We start from the raw sequence: 20,224 nt of genomic DNA on the forward strand, positions 1-20,224 counted from the left end.
GATGAAAGGGAGAAAGAGATGAAAGAAATAAAGACGAAAGAGAAAGAGAAGGAAAGAAAAAAGGAAGGAAGGAAAGATAAAGATGAAAGAAAAAAGATAAAGATGAAAGAAAAAAGATAAAGATGAAAGGAAAGAAAAAAAGATGAAAGAAGAAAGGAAGGAAAGAAAAAGAAAAAAAAAGAAAGAAAAAGAAAGAGAAAGAAAAAAAGAAAGAAAAGAAAGAAAGAAAAGAAAGAAAGAAAGAAAGAAAGAAAGAGAAAGAAAGAAAAAAGAAAACAAGAAAAAATAAGAAAAAAGAAAGAAAGAGAAAGAAATAGAAGAAAGAAGGAAAGGAAGAAAGAAGGAAAGGGAAAGAATAGGACAGAAAGAAAGTCAGTGGGTGAACATGCTGTAGATTTGCCCATTCTGCTGATTTTTTTGTGCAATTGTATCCTAGGTTTTTACTCCCTGTACACCCTTCGAAGGAGCTCACTATGACAGGGCAGAGTCTGAAGGCTTTATCTGAGGCAAATTTTGAAGACAATGAGATCAGCATCAACGTTGGAGGCTTTAAGAAAAAGATGAGATCCAACACACTGCTAAGGTTCCCCGAGACCAGACTGGGCAAACTGCTGAGCTGCCACTCGAAGGAGTCGATCCTGGAGCTCTGCGATGACTATGATGACACCAAGAACGAATTTTATTTTGACAGGAACCCTGAGCTCTTCCCTTATGTGTTACATTTTTATAACACTGGCAAGCTCCATGTGATGGGTGAACTCTGTGTGTTTTCTTTCAGCCAGGAGATTGAATATTGGGGAATCAATGAATTCTTTATAGACTCATGCTGCAGTTACAGCTACCATGGGAGGAAAATGGAGCCAGACCAAGAGAAATGGGAGGAACAAAGTGACCAGGAAAGTACCACATCTTCTTTTGATGAGATTTTGGCATTCTACAATGATGCCTCTAAGTTTGACAAACAACCCTTTGGAAACATCAGGAGGCAGCTCTGGCTGGCTTTGGATAATCCTGGCTACTCAGTCTTAAGCCGAATCTTCAGTGTCCTTTCAATAGTGGTGGTGCTGGGCTCCATCGTGACCATGTGCCTGAACAGCCTCCCAGACTTTCAGATTGTTGACAGCAACGGGACCCCCGAGGAGGACCCTCGCTTTGAAATCGTGGAACACTTTGGTATTGCATGGTTCACTTTTGAACTGGTGGCGAGATTTGCAGTAGCTCCTGACTTTTTAAAATTTTTCAAGCATGCCCTGAATTTGATTGACCTAATGTCCATCCTACCATTTTATATTACCTTAATTGTCAACTTGGTGGTGGAAAGTAGTCCAACCTTGGCAAATTTAGGCAGGGTTGCACAAGTCCTGAGACTCATGAGGATCTTTCGCATCTTAAAGCTTGCTAGACACTCAACAGGTCTCAGGTCTCTTGGAGCCACCCTGAAGTATAGCTACAGAGAGGTAGGGCTTCTTTTACTTTACCTCTCTGTTGGCATCTCAATTTTCTCAGTCGTAGCTTACACCATTGAAAAAGAAGAGAATGAGGGGTTAGCCACCATCCCTGCTTGTTGGTGGTGGGCTACAGTTAGCATGACCACGGTTGGCTATGGGGATGTTGTGCCAGGGAGCACTGCTGGCAAGTTGACGGCATCTGCATGCATCCTAGCCGGTATCCTAGTGGTAGTGCTTCCCATTACACTGATCTTCAATAAATTCTCCCACTTCTACAGGCGTCAGAAGCAGTTAGAGAGTGCCATGAGAAGCTGTGATTTTGGTGATGGCATGAAAGAAGTTCCATCGGTCAATTTAAGGGACTACTATGCTTATAAAGTTAAATCCCTTATGGCCAGTCTTACCAATATGAGCAGGAGTACCCCCAGTGAGCTGAGCCTGAATGATTCACTGCATTAGTGTACAAGTTTGACAGCAGTTTGCATGAAAGCTATCAAGAGCTACGTTTATGAATGTTTTCCTATTTGTCTTTTTTTTTTTTTTCCTAGAGGATAATGTTGCTGACACTGCACTAACTTTGCACTTGAGAAACTAAAGAAATTTATATTACAAGTTGACAGTTTGCACATCCTCATCCTGTTGCATCGGTACTGAATGCTGACCTTTTCATACAAGTGTTACCACTCCCATGGCATTAGTGCTAGCAGTATAGTGATGATTTATTACTTTGTGCACTTCCTCATTTGAGCAGAGAGATGAGTGTACCCGAGTGGAATAAAAATTCTCAGCTGTGAAACTAATGATGAACAAATCACCTATCACCTATACTGGTATCTGTACTAGTTCAAGACCATCACGAGGCAAATGTAGGACTTCTGATGCATTTTATAACTGTTTTTAAAGAATCACCTGTGAATCACTGACACGGGAACACTTTTCCCCATCTTTCTGACTGGTAATTCTGCTCATCACATGTCTGAAAACACCTCTGAGCTTCACATTTCATTGGAAGTTTGCTTACTCTTTAGCACATGTGTTAAAAACTGGGTGTTCTTGTTTTGAGATGCTGTGTACAGTAGTACTTTTTAGAAGCTCCTAAGCATAGACCTACCTCTGTTTCCAACACTAGGTCAACACCGAGCCCTCTGGAGAAGCCCAACCCTCATTTTCAGATACCTGCATATTCAAAGACTTCCTCAAGTGACTCTAGGTGTGGAGGGGCATGAAGACATCTCAGAGCTCTCTTTTCAGAAGGGATGTGCTCACAGCCTTGTTCCAATGAAATGCTCTGCATTTCAGCCCATCAAAATGGTTCTGAGATTAGCCACACAAAAACGTGGGTTTTCAACAATTAGGAGCTCCAGTGGAAAATCTGGATTTGTTTAATGAAGAGAAATATTCCCACATGAACAGTACAGGCAGCATTTTAGAAACTGACATTCATATACTGCAAAAAGACTAATTATAAAGTTGCCATATGTGATGCTGAGATACAAAATCTAATTTTATCAGGAAAGCTTGAAAGCAGGTGTTGATGGCAGCCAATTCCATTACGCTTTCTGCCAAGGAAACTCTAAGGGGAAAAAAATACCCTGCAAGTCACATTTTCCCTCTGAAAAGAACTCACAAGTTACAGCTAAGAAAGACTGTAAGGGCCTAAGAAAAGAACAGATACAGAAAAAGAGCTTAATACTGCACTCACTGTGGGCAGATCCTCCCACCCGGTTTTGTGACGTAGCCAGTTTAAATCCTCTCAAGGGCTGGCCTGTCCTTTTTCAAGTCTTTTTTTTTTTAAGAGAGCAGATCATCTGGGTTCTCAAGAGTAACCATGAATCTACATAAACTTATTATTTGAGTGATCAGCCTTTTCCCTTATGTAATTGTACAGAGATCAAGCACTTGTAACCAACAGGCAGAGCCCTTACATTTCTGGTGAGTTGTGCTGTGAAACAAACTCCTGGCACTCAGAGGGCAGAGCAGCATTTCTCTTCAAATCCTGCAGTTTTTCTGCCCCATTTATTACACGTTCTGCTACTTTTTTGTTTTTATTTTTTCTTGTGAAGACTGGGGAGGTTCGGAAAATAAATTCAAACAGGTTAGAACGGAAATTAAAATACTAAAGCTGAATTTGTCCTGTTTGGAAGCCTGTGTTTGCATACCATAACGAGGAGTGGCACCCAAATTAAAGTCGCCCAACTGGCAGAATAAAGCAAATATGGTATGGATAAGTCCTTTTTTAGACTGTTAGGGGTTGCTTTCTGTCTGGATCTTTTGGTGGTGGTGGTGTGTCAGCTCCACCTAAAACCAGAAAGCCGAGCACCCAGGATCAGATTCCAGTGATCTGTCAAAGGATACACAATGGGAAATAACTTACACCCTACCCTCCCCAAAAAATTCCCTTTGAACACCCTCCCCTGAGGTCAATAAGCCATGAATCGTGAGGAAAACAGGTCCTTTCTAGCCTTATCAGAATAAAACTTGTACAGATTTCAGCATAGCCTATACAAGCCATGAAGTCAGTAGGCAAGATGTTGCTCGGTGTCTCCAAACATCAAAAAGCTGCATACATGGCCCTGAAGCTTGACTTGGATGACCCAAATTAGGCATCCAAATTTGAAACATTTTGCTGAGGTTTTTCACTTCTGGAAGGCTGGTTCAAGTTCTCTACTGGGTCATCACAGGCACAAATTCAGTAGTCTTGTCTCTTTTTCATATTGCATGAGTCTAAACTATCATACACCTACAAATGCCCATATGAAACACAGCACAGCACTAGGTTACCTGTTGGATTGAAACTCTGTGAAAGAAATAAGAGCAGGAAGAGAAGGGTTTGTGTAGCACATCCGTACACTCCAGTCAGGTTAAATACTGAGGAGGCAAAATCTCCCGTTGGTTTCGAGGCCAACGCAGCCCCCATTGGGTCTGTTGCTTTGGGACCTGCAGACAACCTCACTCTAAGCAGTGGTTTTATCTCAGTTTCGCGAGCAGTAGATTCATGGAGTTCAAAACCAGTGACTTTCCGGGAAGTTATTTGAGGAGATCTGTAAACTTGCCAAAGAGTCACAAATTTCCTCAGCTGTTGTGAGTTTAGCATTGCAAAGGTTGATTCCAAACTTTGTAACACATCATTTCAATAACCTATAGCTTATCTTATGTTCTAGATTTATTACTCATAGGGCTGATGCTCTGTCATTTCTGCAAGTATTGAATGGAATGTGTCCAAATTGCATTTTACTAAAGAAAATGAAATACCCCAAGGAATTATGACTTTTATTGTACTGGTTGAAAGGAATTTTCATTATTGCTTTTTTATATAAGTGCTTTGGATCAAAGACACTAAATAAATAAAGTACTGAAATTTAATATGTTCTTATTATCATGACAATGACTTTATGCAGTACACAGGAATTCCCTTCATAAACTTAACTAGCTCTATGTTAGAAGTAGTCAGACGTTGCTCCCACTACTCTGGAAGTGCGTTCCAGAACTGCGCTGCTCTCCAAGGCTTGTGCAACTTTTAGCATAATGTTATTAACAGCTGCTTTATATGAGGCTTTTCTCATGCCGGCACTCTTCTGTAGCTTAAATAATTCCTTTTCCTCCTAGTGCTTGCATGCATGATGTATAGATAGACAGCCATCACATGCACTTACAGGCTTATTTTCAGGGGGCGATACCTGCCAAGATCCCTTTAGTTTTTTTTGCAAGCCTCATTCCTCTGATCATCCTAGGGGATGTAGCTTTTTTTTTTTTTTTTTTTTCCTGCCTTACTTCTGCTTAGATTTAATCTGTTTGAGCTGGCACTGCACAGCATTGTATCTTGAATGAGATCACTTTATACAGCGCTATTAATATTTGCTTAGGCTAACAGAATTTTTCACTGAGGAGGATGACAATTATTCCGAGTAATGTTGTCTTAACTCACCAAAAATACCAGGGCAAGGAAGAACGAGGCCCATCCTTCCTGCCATTTTATGAAGTAACCTCTTGCTAGTGCTCAGTCCAGTCCGTGGTGGAAGTCTTCATTTCTCATTAAACAGAAAAATGTTTATATTTTGACAAAAAACTTCAATATCTCAAAAACTTTTATGAGGCCAAGAGAAGGAGTACTTTTTGAGTAACCAGTACTTGCCCCAGGCTTTTTAAATCACTGGTTTGTAAGAGCAGGGCATCTTCAGTTATAAAACTACAGGTCTGAATTAAAGTATTAGTGGACTAATTGGCAACTTTCTCCAGTATCTGAAACTTGAACCTCAGTGTGGTCAACAACCTGCTTACTATGGGTGTGCAGTTCAGTGAAAACGTTACTTGTGGTACGTGCTCCTCCTGCCTTTTGATGGTCACCTGCCTGACAGTAGTGAAAGTGCTGCTACTGCTCCCTTTAGGCTGAAAGCCCCGAAGTGCTTAAATGAGGATTATGGTAATATTCCAAATGGAGAAACTTACTTTATTGCCAGGAATGAACTGTTAGAGAATCTTGACTTCTACTACAAATCTAGGCTATCATTCAGAGATGTCCCCGAGAAGCAATATGTTACGTTATTTTCCCGAGAAGTAAAATCTATACATAGATTGTGATTAAGCTTTTTATGTGTGTTCGGATTTTGTATTATTGCCTGTTTTATGATTCACATGCTTCCATCACTTGCAAATTCTCTCTCCCTGCAGACTACCTTACCCACTTTGAAAGCAGACGGTCTTTTCTTCACATAGTACAGCATGATCTACTTCACAAGGAAAACTTAAGAACAAAGAACTTTGCATTTAATTTTCCAACTTGAATACCTTCAGTATTGGTACCTTTTTTTTGTACAGGACTTTATGAGATGGCAGCGAACTACAGTATCTGGTGCTCTTTGTACTGCGTTTCTTGTCCCCGTAGTGTGCTACTCACTCAAGATCTCAGCATTGTGCCACAACATGGAAATCAAATGCACAAAATATGTATATTAACACAGAGATTAAGAATTTATTTACATTTCAGGATATTGTTAGTATATATATTATAATAAAAGAGAAGCCTTCATCTTCTTGTGAAGACAGGTTTATTTTAAATATACACATCAAGCTAAATTTCTACTTTATAAATGCAGTAAATGGGGGGGAGGGAGGGGATTGAAACACATATTTTAGATGAGCAAATAGCACAAGCTTCTTGTTCTCTACCTCATAGATTAGGGACTAAGCAGCATACCAATAGCACTTGTAGGTGCTAAATCAATTTGACATGACCTTTCATCTCTTCCAAACCAACCCCCACCCTCGGAGGCCCCAGCTGTGCACATACAAGCAGCAGAAAGCCCCTGGAGTAACTGCTCTTGCTGTCTTAGTTATCCGTTTCCTCTCACAATATTCCTGACTTTCACTTACCTTCGATGGTACTTCCAAACAACATCCAACCCACAGTCACCACTCATACCCCGTGGTGAGGTGTTGTACCAAAACAAGTATTTTCTTATCATGTTCTTTGTTTGTTTGCTTGTTTTCTCCCCTATTTATGCGCCTGGCTTCCCCTTTAGTTACACCAGAAATTAATTTTAACTCCTGTAACTTATTTTTAAGATGCCCCACTATTTAGGCAGAGCTAGAACAATATTCTCATCTGGTTTCTGAAGCATCTTTTACAGATTCTGCCTTTTCCTTTTGGGGAAAAAAAAAAAAAAAAAAGATAAATAAAAGGACTATGCTTTTCACCTGGGAGTAATTGACAGGTTTACCAGTGCCACAACAGGCAATACATTACTCAAAGCACCAGTTCTCCACCTAGTTGATTCACGGTCATAACATATGTGCCTTCTGAGCAACTGCTGAGTTTGTATCGCCCTCATCAAGGTTCGTTAATCTCTTCACCTCTCATGCATAAAGGGATGGGTCATCAGCTGGAAGAGGCAACCTCCAAGCAATCTAGAAAGTATTTCCCAAAATAGCGCGATGCTGCTGGCCGAGGTCTGGCTCTGGTGTTTATTTCTGCTGCTAGTACAGCAAATGGGGAATCATCTCACAGCCTCTGGTTGAGAGTCGAACTGGACAAGGAGCAATTTGTTTGCCTGACATCATCTCACCCTTTTCACACAACCCTAAATCATGGAAGTCTTCACTTTGATAAATGCATGCAGCTGGCTGGAGGAGGCAGCGGCATGCAGCCAACCCTTCAACTTCACAGAAGCGTAGAAGAAACATCAGCACCTCAAGCTCTTCTTCCTTCAAAGGTACCAGTGGGGTTTGGCTTCTCACTGAACCCTATTTGGAGATAAACAGGGCTCGTTTTTTCAGGGATTGGACAAATTCTGCTATAAACCTGCTGATTTGTTCTACGCATCTGAAGAGTGCTGCTCTCATTTGCTATCATTTGCAGATGCCCATGCCAACATCTGTTGGTGGTCACCACCAGTGCAGGTGCTCTGCGTGGTGCACGAGTCTGCACTTCTGAGCAGACTGTTCCACCGGTTGCACTGCTGGCCTTTGGAGAAATTGTTACCACATTTGGAAGGTTGGTGACGCTCTAATGTCACCGTTGGCTTACCAGCAGCCACAGCTCTCCCCATTGTAAGCCCTGCTCTCTTGATTCACCCTCTCCATCTGTGACATGGCTATTCCTGCACAGCAAAGCAAGTGGTCGGAGCTCCTGATTTAGGAATATGAATCTCTTCAACTTCCAGTGGAAATCCTCCTCCTAAATTACCATGCTATTTTTGAAATTCACATTCTGTCCCATTCCAGGTAATGTTCTGAACATTTATACCTCAGCACAGACCCTTTAATGACCAGCCTTTTAATTACCAAGTACATTCTAATTTATTTCCATTGTACCACTGCCTAAGCACCCCAGATCTTGAGCCAACACTTCCGTACGTTGGGTTTTCCAGGTATGACAAAAGATCACACACTAAAAATGTAATTTACATTTAGGAAAAGCCCATTCATTGTGCTGTTTCACTCTTCCTTCTTCCCAAAGCAAGGCACAGCTTCTAACTCACTGTGGGAGCATGCCTTGCAGAAAGCTGAAAGATGGAAAGAGGCTGGCGGTGCTCGCACGCACCTGCAGGAAGAGTGGGTCATTGCCCCCATGCGACGCCCTCTTGCACCACCAGCCAACGGGCAAGGCCGGTGCCCCAGCAGGAACATCTCAAACTGCCCAAGTCTCCAACCCCCTACGTTCAGCCAGAAGGTGAGCTACCTACGGGGCTGGACAACTGTTTTTTTGCACTCCTTGAGGGTGAGGAGCTCCGACAGCCAGAGACCAGGTAGCAGCAGCATCGCCATCTCCTGCAGCTCCTCCGTGAGCGTGGGCCACAGCCCTGAGCCCCCTCTCAGGCAAACCTGAGTCAGAATGGGATCTTCTGGTCCCAGTGAAGCCCCGGGAGCAGCAATGAAACCATGCAATGTGCCAGGAGTGATGCTGGAAGCGGGAGGCAGCAGGTGTTTTTAGGTGCATTCGATTTTCTTCAGTGATTTCCCTTTAGATGCACAGAGAGGTCAGTCTAGGCATACCAAGAATATAGAAGAGAAAGACTGCGTGTTTTGACAGAGAGCTAATGTTTCCCAAATCAAGATATCTGGAATATCAGGCACTTTTCTTTCCTTAGAGAACACAACTAAAAGCAAAATGCATCTCTTCATCCTGCTGGAGAAGGTGAGAAAAAAGCTGCGGTGAATGAAAGAGTAAGCTACTTGGGCACTGGGCTTTTAAAATAAAAACATTTATCCTATACATTGAGAAAACAAAACCAAAAACAAACCCACACATGAATGGAAGCAGCTCGAAAAGGCAAATAAGCTTCTGTTGCTTGCTGTGATGAGGTAACCCAGTAGTTTTGGAGATCTGCAGCACTGCACACGTTCAGTCCTGAGCAGCCTCATTTCCACTGAACAGTACAGAAGGTGGAAGATGGCTCAGAAACACGAGAGTAATCTCTTCTTAAATGCGACTTAATCACCGTTCCTTGTTCTGGAGCAAAGAGCTGAACTAAACACTTCAGTTCAGCATGTCTGTCTACAAAATAAATTATTAGTCAAACATTTTGCTAATAAGACTCCCTCCTACTTCAGCTGCAAGGTAAGACCTAATTATTGTGCTTTTTGTGGAGGCAGTAACTGAAGATAAGTGCTATGAGATGTATAAAAATTATGTCAGTTGATAGGCTGAATAAATCAATGTTAACCACGTTTAAAAGGCTTCAAAATTGTACTCACTCTTGGATAAATTTGCATTAACTGTTGGGATGTGGGGCTATTGGTCCTATGACTATAGAAATTCTCAATCCCAATTTTTAATTCTCAATTCCAAATTCCAATTCTCAATCCCAAAATTTATCCCAATAATTATATAGCTGAGGGCTGCTTAAACATCTGTGTCAACAAAACACAACTACACTAAACAGCAGACATAGGTTGACTTGAATCAAACACAACATTATTGCCATTGATTTCAGACACATGAAATTGTGGACTACAAATAACCCCAAAAGCTAATGGGCTTGTATGAAAGCCGAGCAGTCGGTGGTGGCTCTGCTTCCTTGGCAGTAAGAGGTTGCTGGAAAAACACAAGAGATGCAGAGCCCATCAGCCCTTTCTAGCACAAACCCATAGGGGGCTACCAAATCACTTCTGGGTGTGTTCAGGTTTCTAATGGGATCAAAGAGATTCTTGGAATACGAGCAGTATTTCAGAAGTACAGCTGTATTTATTGAAATACAGCACCAGTACTTACTGCATCGGAGACTTCTGCTTACTTTTCAGAGGTAAATCAGATTTGGATTATAATTAATTAGGTGTGCGTACAAGTCAGTACAGTATTGAATATTAGTCCAGTCACCCTGCTATTTTCTGGAGACTCTCAAGAACTTTATTCTGCAAAGATAAACTAACAGAAAAAGAGAACAAAGCAGGATTTTAAGAGACTCAGAAGTTATTTTATTGACTGTATTTATAAGTACAGAGTTTGGTTTGTTTCTGCATTTTTTAATGCAAAGCACTTGAAAAATTCTGTCCTTCTTCCAGAGTTTCAGCAGGGAAAGGGTATGTGACAATTAAATATGACTTATCTACAAGCTGAATTAAGGCCCACATTTTAAAAAGAATCTCATGCTTTTGGATATGGTTGCTAAGAAAAATGGTAACTCTACTTAATCCTTCCTCAAATAATCTCTGACCTACATAATCTCTGGACTATGACACCTGTTTTCATGTGCTGTGAGAGATCAAAAGGACACCTCTCGCTGTTAAGTCTGTATACCCAATTGTACTGTAATAAAAATGAAATATCAATTGATGCATCACACTAAAGGCTTAGCGTCAGATAAATCAAATCAAAAGCTTTTGGTCTTCCTCTTTGATGTATTTGCTGTGCGTTTTTCCTTAACAGTAACCATGCAGGCTTTGGAAGTCCAGGAGGAGTGCAAAGCAGCAGAAAAATCTCAAGAGGGAAAGGCGTCGAGCCATAAATATCCGAGGGCCAGAGACATGAAGTGACCAGAAGTGAGTGAAGGAATGAGCTAGGGGCAGAGGGTGTGTGTCTGTGTGTGTATATGTGCACACCTGTGTACAGAGAGAGAAGGATTACATCGATTATACCAGGCAGTTCCAAATATTGTCTTTGAGGGGAGAAACGTGATTAGGGGGCTGTGTTTCTCTCTGGGAATGGGACAGGGAGAGATTTTGTAATATAAAATATATATACATATATAGAATACCCACATTGAGCAAGCTGGGTCTTTAGTAAAGACCATACAGTTTAATTAATTTGACCAAGTAAAACATATATCCAGGTACATAAGCATGTGGTCATGCACCAAGCGAGATCTTCGGCTGTTTGCCCCTAGCACGTGCAAGCTTCCTGCTCCCACCATCACTTCCATCAAAGATAAACCCATTGCCTACAGTGAAACCTTGAGAAGCCAAGGAATGGCACAACTGGACTAAGAAACGTTGTAGTGTAGGGTAAGGAATTGTTACTTGATTCAATTACACAGACTCTCCCACTGTGCTAAGATTATTTCCTAATGGCCACCAAGCTTTTTTTTTTTTTTTTTTTTGTACATCATTATAGAAATGGACACAAGGAACTTTTTCCTTTCCAAAGATTCAACGTGATTTTCAAACACCTTTGACAATCGTGTGGGCATACCTACATCTGCACCAGGCCAGGTTGAAGTCCGGCCACCAAAGCAAAGTTGCATCAAAAGCCATTTGCCACCGCAGCATGGCCCTGACCCTAGGATGGTGAGCTGGCTCTTCCAAGGCCTCCCTGACCACAGGCATTGGCTTGAACACACAGAGAAAGAAAGGAAGAGAAAGAATCATCCCTTCAGTGACTTCAATTGTTTTTCTGTTTTGTTTCCCCCCATGGTTTATTTACTTGACATTGTTATGGTATGTTTTCATTTATAAATTAAAAGCAAAACCAAAAAACAACACTACCTGTAAAAGTGGCAACTGAATAACAAAGCACAAACATAAAAAACAACAAACTTTAATGGAAGCAAGTCAGATGTGAAACACGGATATGGAACAGTAAGTTACGTAGATGCTGATGTCAGCCAATGTATTTTTTTTTTCCTAACATCCATAGTTAGCCTTGGAAGAAACCTGACCAGGTGCAAATGCCATATGGTGTTTCTTCTCTCCCTGAAGAATTTTTTTCCTTCCTGTTTTTATGACAAATAGAGTTATCTCCTCTAACCTGGAAGACTCTCTAAGACCTAGTGAAATTAACAATGAGTCCACACAGAGGAATTTGTAAAGCAAACAATGGAAAAAAGCACTTAGTACCTATTCAGTCTGGGACTAACAAATACTCTGAAAAAAGAGAGTTTTGATTAGGATCTGAACATACCATATCTTCAAATAATGGGAAAATAGGGCAGCTGGGACTTTGCTTCAATGATCTCTGGTCACTGAAGAAAAGAATAAATGCTGTTGCTGGCATTGGTGGGACAACATCCCAAGAACAGTTGACTAAGGGAAAGCTCTTAGAAGTACTGCCCACATTTGTCTTCCTGAGCAGGGGGAAGGGGAGAAGCAAACCAGGAGGAATTAATGAGTATTCTTTAAACACTCTAACAAAGGAAAACAAAAAACAGATGAGGCACACCATGTAAATAGGAGTCCCTTTCCATATGGAATACACTAAAACAATAAAAAGAAAATAGGTTTGTGAAGAAAATGTATTTTACAACAAACTTAACGGGGCTAATTGCCATGTGCAACTTAATGACCTTACGCTGGGCCAGCAATGTAATTTTGCCTTTCCCAAAAAGGATTACAATACGACAACACCTGGTACAAAACACGGGCAGGAAAAATCACCTGCTACCCAGGACTTGTCTTCTCCAAGGTTTTCATTGGCCATAGTGGACAAAACACTGTCACACCACAGCCTGGTACAGAAAATTCCCTAAACCAATTTCCCAACTTGCTGTATGTTAGAGAACACCCGCCTTTGCCTTCTGAAGTACAGAAAGAAACACCACAGTAAGATGGAGCCCTGAATACTTACAAATGCAAAGAAATAAAGGCTTCCTCATGTTATATGGTCTTTTTAATTAGTTTTATATCCATGAATACAATTAAAAAAGAAAATGCAACCTTCATCATTTGATAAAACAGCATGCACACGGAGTGCTGTACAGAATTTGTACAGAATACATTCCACTTAGAAGCACCAATGCCTGTTAATAGTGACTAATGCTATCTCATGGACTTGTGCATTGATTCATTTATCATCAGCCACTCCTGTATTTGGAAGTTCAACACTGTGCAGATGGACACAGCCTGAGCCACTGTACACTCCCTCCCCTCTGAATATACCTGGGCAAATACAGGCAAGCTATTATTTACTGTGGATAAACAGTAAATAATTATAATATCCAATAACTGTCAGATTAATTAAGATTAGCAGTAGAATTTTGTCACTTCAAAGATAGTGTGACTGTCTAAGGAGTTTTATTCATGAGTCCCTTATACTAAAGCATCTTTTTGGGCAAATTCTCAGAGAAGAATAATTAAAGAAAAAAATCAGAAGAGACATAGGGTATGGAATCAAAATTGAGTTATTGAATGTTGTAGCTTTCCCCAGTTAAGACTATTCATCAGCTATTATTCTCATTACCCTAGAAAATCAAACCTCTAAGTAAAGGATGTCTACGAATACCTCCAACCTACTGGGGTCTCTCAGGATTAGGCCATTAGGAAGTGGAGACTGTAGAGAGACACCTCCACAAACAATTGAGGATTTCTTTCCTTAGATTGGCCTAATGCTCTTCCACTGAGATCCTCAGGCTCCTAGACTTTGCAGCAATGTCTGGAGCTGGAAAAATCCCTTCCAGAGCTGACTTTGAAAGATGTGGTTTTCTGTGAGTATAACAGAAGTACACTGTGAATAATATAGAAAGGAAACAAAAACATGAGAGATGGCTGTGTAAACGAACATTAACAGTTACCACTAACATTACCTTCAGTTAGAATGAACAACAAGACAACATTATACATGAAAAATTAGCTTTTATTACAAATGTTTAGTAATAAGTAATTCTTTTTTTTTTCTTTGTTTTTCCTTCCTAAACTTAAACAAAGTCAGAAACAAACAAGAAATCGCTCAATTAAAATCTCACTGAAGGTTAACTTGTCAGTAGTTCTACCAGATTTCCTCCAAGTCTTGCTTTTAAAATGTCCTGTTTATTGTGCTATCTGCTTTCCTCTACAGAGACGCTCACCCTCCAGTAGAGATGTGTAGCTATCAACATGGATGATTTGATTCATTTGTATGAACAGAGGAAAGAAAAAATAAGTTGTGTCCATCTCTCAATATGAAACCTATTTCTATATATTATGCTTGCACATCATTCAGAGCCTGATATCATCATTCAGAGCCTGATATTCTGGCCTCTGAAGCCAAAGACAGCTTTGACACTGATTGCAGTGTGCACATCCCAGAAGGGCAACATGAATAATTTCATATTCATTGGTGGAAGTGTTCTTTGGTCACAAGCTTCCTGTATCTACCCAGGTTACAGTGTCTCAGAAGCTTTTTTTTTTTTTTAACCTTTAAGTGGCTTGTTTCTTTCTTTTGCATTTTATTTATTTCATGGCTTTCAGATTTTTCTCCTGCATGTAGGTATGCTAGTGCACAAAGTTTACACGAATTGTTTCTATGCAGACAGATCAGGAGTGAAGAGAGGATGTCCTTTATCTTCTGATACCTTTCAGATGTCAGACTGCAACACTTCTAGTCTAAAATGGCCTTTTATTGGAGTCCTGCTGGACAGTTAATTCATATTTAGCGCACTGCATTAAAAAGCTTTCACTGCATTAAAAAGCTTTCAGAATACATAAAATATGAAAATTGTGATCATTATATTACATTATACATTACACTGTAAAGACATTATTCAAATCAAAGCCCTTTCTTGCTGGGAAAAGTTTCAGAGAATAAGGGGAAAGAAAGCCGCTAATGATGCGAGCAAGAGTGTCTGGACAATGACACTTCGCTTAAAAGGCACACCAACAAAAGGCAAGTTAGGTTCCTCTCCTGATAGTTTAAATCTTCCTGTTCTAGATTTCTGCTTATATATGGGTGCGTGTCTGTATGTATATATGTATACACACACACACCAGAAAGTTGAAGAATTAATGAGTTTTAAATAAATAAGAACCACACAAATGAGGGGGTTGCCACTGTTATTTTTCCTGCATTATGATTATAATCTAATGATACGATGATATGATTATGCTATTTTTTTTACTTTATATCATTTCATTGTATAAATGTGAGGCATAAGAATACAAGGTGCATTTATCTTGCCTAAAGTAATTTTTTATGGATCTTCTGTGCTCTTGCTTCTTCATAAGGGGTGGTCTTTATTTCAAGAAACATAAAAAGAGTTGAGGGTAAGGATGTTCTAACAATCACAATTAAAATTTATTTGACTCTAGGGTTTACAAATTAGAGCGTGGCATGCACGCAAACACACACACAGAATGACAGTGACAACAATGGCTGTGATACAGCTCAAACCAAATACTGGTCCCAGCATGGCTGTAATATGCTGATCTTGTAGTATCTATTGTTTTCCTTTTGCATAAGCTTTGTGATCTAATGCACCATTTCCAAAATCTGCACTGTTCTGTCTAAATGGTCCACGTATGATGACAGTAAATGTTAAGAGGTATGAGATGATTACTAACTTCCAGAAAACATTCAACAGAAGATGCCCGTACAGTAGTCACCATTAAAAGCTTAACAGCTGGAGGTTGAAAGTAAAGGTCTTTTCAGCTGTACTGTTAAAAAAAGTATGACTATCACAGTAAAGTTAATTACACAAAAGGCAACAATCGTAAAGATTGCAATAGAGAACACAGTAGATTGTTCAGAAAGTGGATCACATTTTCGGCTAAGTCTGAAATAGTTCTTGCAATGCTGTAAATTCTACCTACTAGATATCACACAATATAAATCAGACAGAAGAAGTTGTAAAAAGGTATTAAGAGCTTGGTCCTGCATTTCCGATTCCCCAAAATCTACCACAGAAGACTACAGGAATTTTGAATGTTCAGTGACTGCAGGACAGAACCCTCAGAGGACTGCAAAACATTGCTTCTTTTCAGTACTTACTATGTGTAAGTATTCAATTGATTTTCTTTGGCTTTTAAATTACTATCCCTTAATGTCTATAATGTGAAACCAAACCAAACCCAAACCACTAATAACTCCCCTCTCCCCTCAAAATAGTGCTATAAAATTAAATGAACCAAAAAAAAAATAATCCCACATATCCAGAAAGTGTAGCTGTTACTTCATTATAAAACTACGGTGCAAAACAGGGGTTTATACTGGTCAGAATTGCGATAGCAATTGAAAATTTACACTGCAGGAGTGACTGCAAGCATTGCTTCTCCTGAACAATAGAAAAATCAAAACCAATTAGGCACTTGTTTTCTTGTTTAGTGAGAGATCATTCGGTGTGCATAAAAATGATAGAAATATTATTTAAAAGAATGGTCTCGAGTGTAGCAATTGTATTGCTCAACTACAGCTACAATCCCTGATTCAGAACAGAGAACATGTGCTTATTATTTAGATTACGCTTAAAGTTGTACTGATAGGAATGGACATGTTCAAGCGCTGTCCTGAATTGGGACAATTGCTGAAATCGGAGTTTTAAAAGACAATATAGTGGTGAGCTTCTTTTCATTATACTACAATACTAATTTTATCTTATCTGGCTCTGCTCTCCACAATATTATCCTAACATTTCCTAATAAAAAGAAAACAGGCATAAAATAAATAGGATAACCAAAGATTACATAATAAATATGCTACTAAGTGGGAGGAAAATATATTGCAACATAAGGCTCTGTAGTGTTGCACAATCAAGAAATAGTTCCAGGTGCTCCAAAACACAACTCCTAATGTACAACACAAAGTTACCACAATACACCTGAAAAAGAAAGATTGGGAAGTAACAGATTAAACTTCTATTACATTAAACATTTGAAAATAACAGCGAGCGGTCATGTGTTTCACTGCCTTTGGAGAACACCATGTGTTCTTTCACTGCTCCAATTGTCATCGGTTGTGAAGGAAAATTGAAAAGATTGGATTTTTAAAACTCCTTCAGACTTATAAAGTTACCAGTGTCCACATTGACTCGTAGCATTATCTCTGAAAGTAAAACAAACTCAGAAATTTTGTTGTCTCCGCTTCTTGGCATCCATTGCATCTAGGATAGGTTGCCTTTTTGCAGTGTACCTCTGACGAAGCTCTTCAATTTCTCGTTCCATCATAGGGTCCAAAGCCTTTAATCTCATCTGTAACTCTTCTAAACTTAGATTCTTTAACTGTAAAACAACCAAACAGGCAAACAAACAAAAACACAAAATAGGTTAAAAACGTATTACGATAAAAATGAAAACCACCTTTCATAACCTTTTAATTTACAGTTGCAATGTCTTTTTTCATACTGTGTGTGTATACATACATATATCACTGTTCATGCAGTCAGAAGCCTTAGTGTGCTCCACAGTAAATAATTTAATAGCATATGCAAACACACACACATATGCAGTACAGTTAATAAAAAGAAAAAGTAGCAAACACTTCACATACCTTGTAAATACACTGTAAATAAATATAGGCCTGGAGTTAAACTCCTTAGGCTGAAAAAATGCATGCCATACTATACAGGATTATATTCATGTACATACATTATACTGATTAATGAAATACTTCTTTACTGAATTCAGCCTCTCGTAGCAGCCTTAAGAAATAGAGAACTGCTGTAAGGAATAGCCTGACAGATTTGGAGGTACTTTCTGCTAAGAATGACAAGACACCTGCATTCCTCAACAGACCACTGCCAGGGCTAGCCAAGGCAAACTGCCAGCAGGGTGGTTAAATAATGCACAAACCAACCTCCTGAATTCATGGGAGGGAGTTACCTTTGCCCACTCTCTTTTCTCACAGCGTTAATCAGTTCATTACATTTCATTCATTAAGAGCAATGGGTCATACAAGTAAATCCCTCCTCTGGCTACTTGGCTGCTGCAAGTAAAGGCTGGATCTCGGCAGGCACTGGGGCACGTCGGGCGTTACTGCCCCATCTGCTCTCGCAGGGCAGGATCTACATTTGAAATATCTTCCTTTGGTTGGCCTGTGTATTTTTTTCTTGAGCAAGTGGAGTACCTCTCTGCATTTCTCTCTTGTCGGAATTGCCTATGTGCCAATTACTCTTCAGTCAGAGATGAGTGTGGCACATATCAATAGACTGCAAACAGCACACAAGTTCATCCCAGGAAAGAGGCAATCTACATTTTGTTTGCAAATACGCTGGCATTGCAAACAAGCACACCACCTAACTCAGGAAAAAAAAAGACAACATCTTCTGAATCAACCTACTAATGAGTCAATGCTTAGTTTATGAATCTAGGGCAGTCTTCCATCAACACCGTCTGATCTGCTTTCCCTGAGAAATGAATTGCTACTTTTGATCTTTATTTTTATCAGCTTCTGAGGCATGTAAATTAGCAGCACATATTGCTACATACGGTCCAAACCCCGGTGCTGTGACTTCCACCAATACACGATGTTGTACGTAGTAAACAAATAACTTTAAGTCATAATCCACAGGGAGTGGAGCCCAGAAAATCATGCAAGAACATAGAGGAAAAGACACCCGTTTTCATTCCATGTCATTTTAACAGTAAGATTCCTGTGAAAGAGAGAATTAGAAGCCAGAAGTAGAAACATCTTCAATGACCAAAGATCCTCAACCAGCATCAGCTTCAGACACCCCAGATGTGCTCCGCAGCTCATCATCACAAGGACAAATGGCACCTTTTGTTTCTTAGGAGGGAAGGAGTTGCCTCCCAAATAATTAAATACCCATATAATTAAACAGTCTGGTTTACTACACCTCTCCCCACTGATAAATGCAAGAAAGGATAGGGGAGAAGAATCATAATTTCTCGGACACCAAGACACTTACAGAAAAACACCTTTCCACTTTCAGAGAAAGAAGAGATTAAAAGAAGTTCTTTTTTAGCCACTTGGTAAATGCAACCAGCATATTACAGACACTTTTCAGTGAGGATATTCTTTAGAGCAGTGAGGCGTCAGAGGAACTTGCAGTATTATAAGGCGACATAACGGCACTGATTCCCCTTTAACCGACTACAAGCAGCACGGATGAGAGAAGCAATAAAACTATGGTTTTTAGCACGTCTGGGAGGAAAAAGTCTATGATTCTATGATATGCAGCTTCATGGACTAGCAAATGGACTAAGGAAGGCACCACCAATAACCACTTGTGTGTTTGTGACAAGTGTCACTGATGAAGTCTCCTGTCTGGTCTGGGTCAGCCACTTACTCCCTCTGAATCACCGCTGTAGACATCAGGTTTACACTGCACATAGTAGACTCAAATTCATGTGATCCCATAATTATTCTGTGCTGAAAGACATATATATATACTTTTAAAATAAATTGTCAGAGAAGAATATGATGGGTACGTTTTTATTTAAATTTCAGTCAGGAAGCAGAGCCAGCAAACAGAATTAAATAATCTTTAAGGATCACAGACAGCTGGGCTGGAAATTAAAATACGAAGAGAATGAATTTTTAAATCCAGAGAATGAGAATTGTGCAGAGTGATCTCAGTCACGTCACCCAGGGGACTCAGGGAACTGCAGTACTCATCTGTATAAATGGATGATGCTTGGGACATTCAGAGGAAGCAAATGACAGAAAACAGGGAAACGAAGGATCTGAAAACAGAGTTATGAACCTCATCTATCTGGCTTCAGATGCTGGATAAGACAGGAGTGGTCAGAGAGCTCTACGCACCATAGAAAACCACTTAATCATATCTAAAAGCTGCAGCTCATTTTGGGATGTGTGTATGTTTGTGTGCACACATGTCTATGTCTCTTCAGCAAATTTCAGAATATTTTTTTCTTGATTTCTGTCTGTTTTACAGATATTACCTCCTGAACCCTAAAGCTTGCAAAAGAGCAAACACTGAATGCAACAGCAAATGTTAAGTGAGATGCGCAGAAACAACTCAAACAGGAAATGTAATTATCCCTATGCGATTTATTCCCTTGCATGATGAATATTTTGATTCGATTTCTTAAAGTGATAGAGGTTGGCACTCCCATTTACTTTCACCTGCAAACAGCCTGCAATTTGAACAGCCAGAACCGATTTCCCGTGTAGTTTGTTGTTACAGAGGCAATCTCCAGTGCATGGAGCTTCTGGAAGGCAAATGGAGCATTTGTCT

The 20,224-nt window shown here is 39.8% G+C and overlaps 2 protein-coding genes across 2 annotated transcripts in view; one reads left to right on the forward strand and one right to left on the reverse strand.

The window, feature by feature from the left end:
* Positions 1-467: 467 nt before the first annotated feature.
* KCNS2 (potassium voltage-gated channel modifier subfamily S member 2) lies at positions 468-1,907 on the forward strand. Its single transcript, XM_035546433.2, has one exon. It carries the CDS (start codon positions 474-476, stop codon positions 1,905-1,907), a length of 1,434 nt encoding a protein of 477 aa, XP_035402326.1. The 5' UTR covers positions 468-473.
* Positions 1,908-10,349: 8,442 nt separating this feature from the next.
* Positions 10,350-20,224, reverse strand: part of STK3 (serine/threonine kinase 3) — a 144,659-nt gene continuing 134,784 nt past the window's right edge. The window contains exon 11 of the mRNA XM_035546366.2: positions 10,350-17,285. Within this exon, the coding sequence (XP_035402259.1) occupies positions 17,127-17,285 (159 nt within the window). The 3' untranslated portion in view covers positions 10,350-17,126. The remainder of the gene's footprint in view (positions 17,286-20,224) is intronic.

The sequence above is a fragment of the Cygnus atratus genome, chromosome 2 (assembly GCF_013377495.2).
Source record: "Cygnus atratus isolate AKBS03 ecotype Queensland, Australia chromosome 2, CAtr_DNAZoo_HiC_assembly, whole genome shotgun sequence".
Taxonomy (NCBI): domain Eukaryota; kingdom Metazoa; phylum Chordata; class Aves; order Anseriformes; family Anatidae; genus Cygnus; species Cygnus atratus.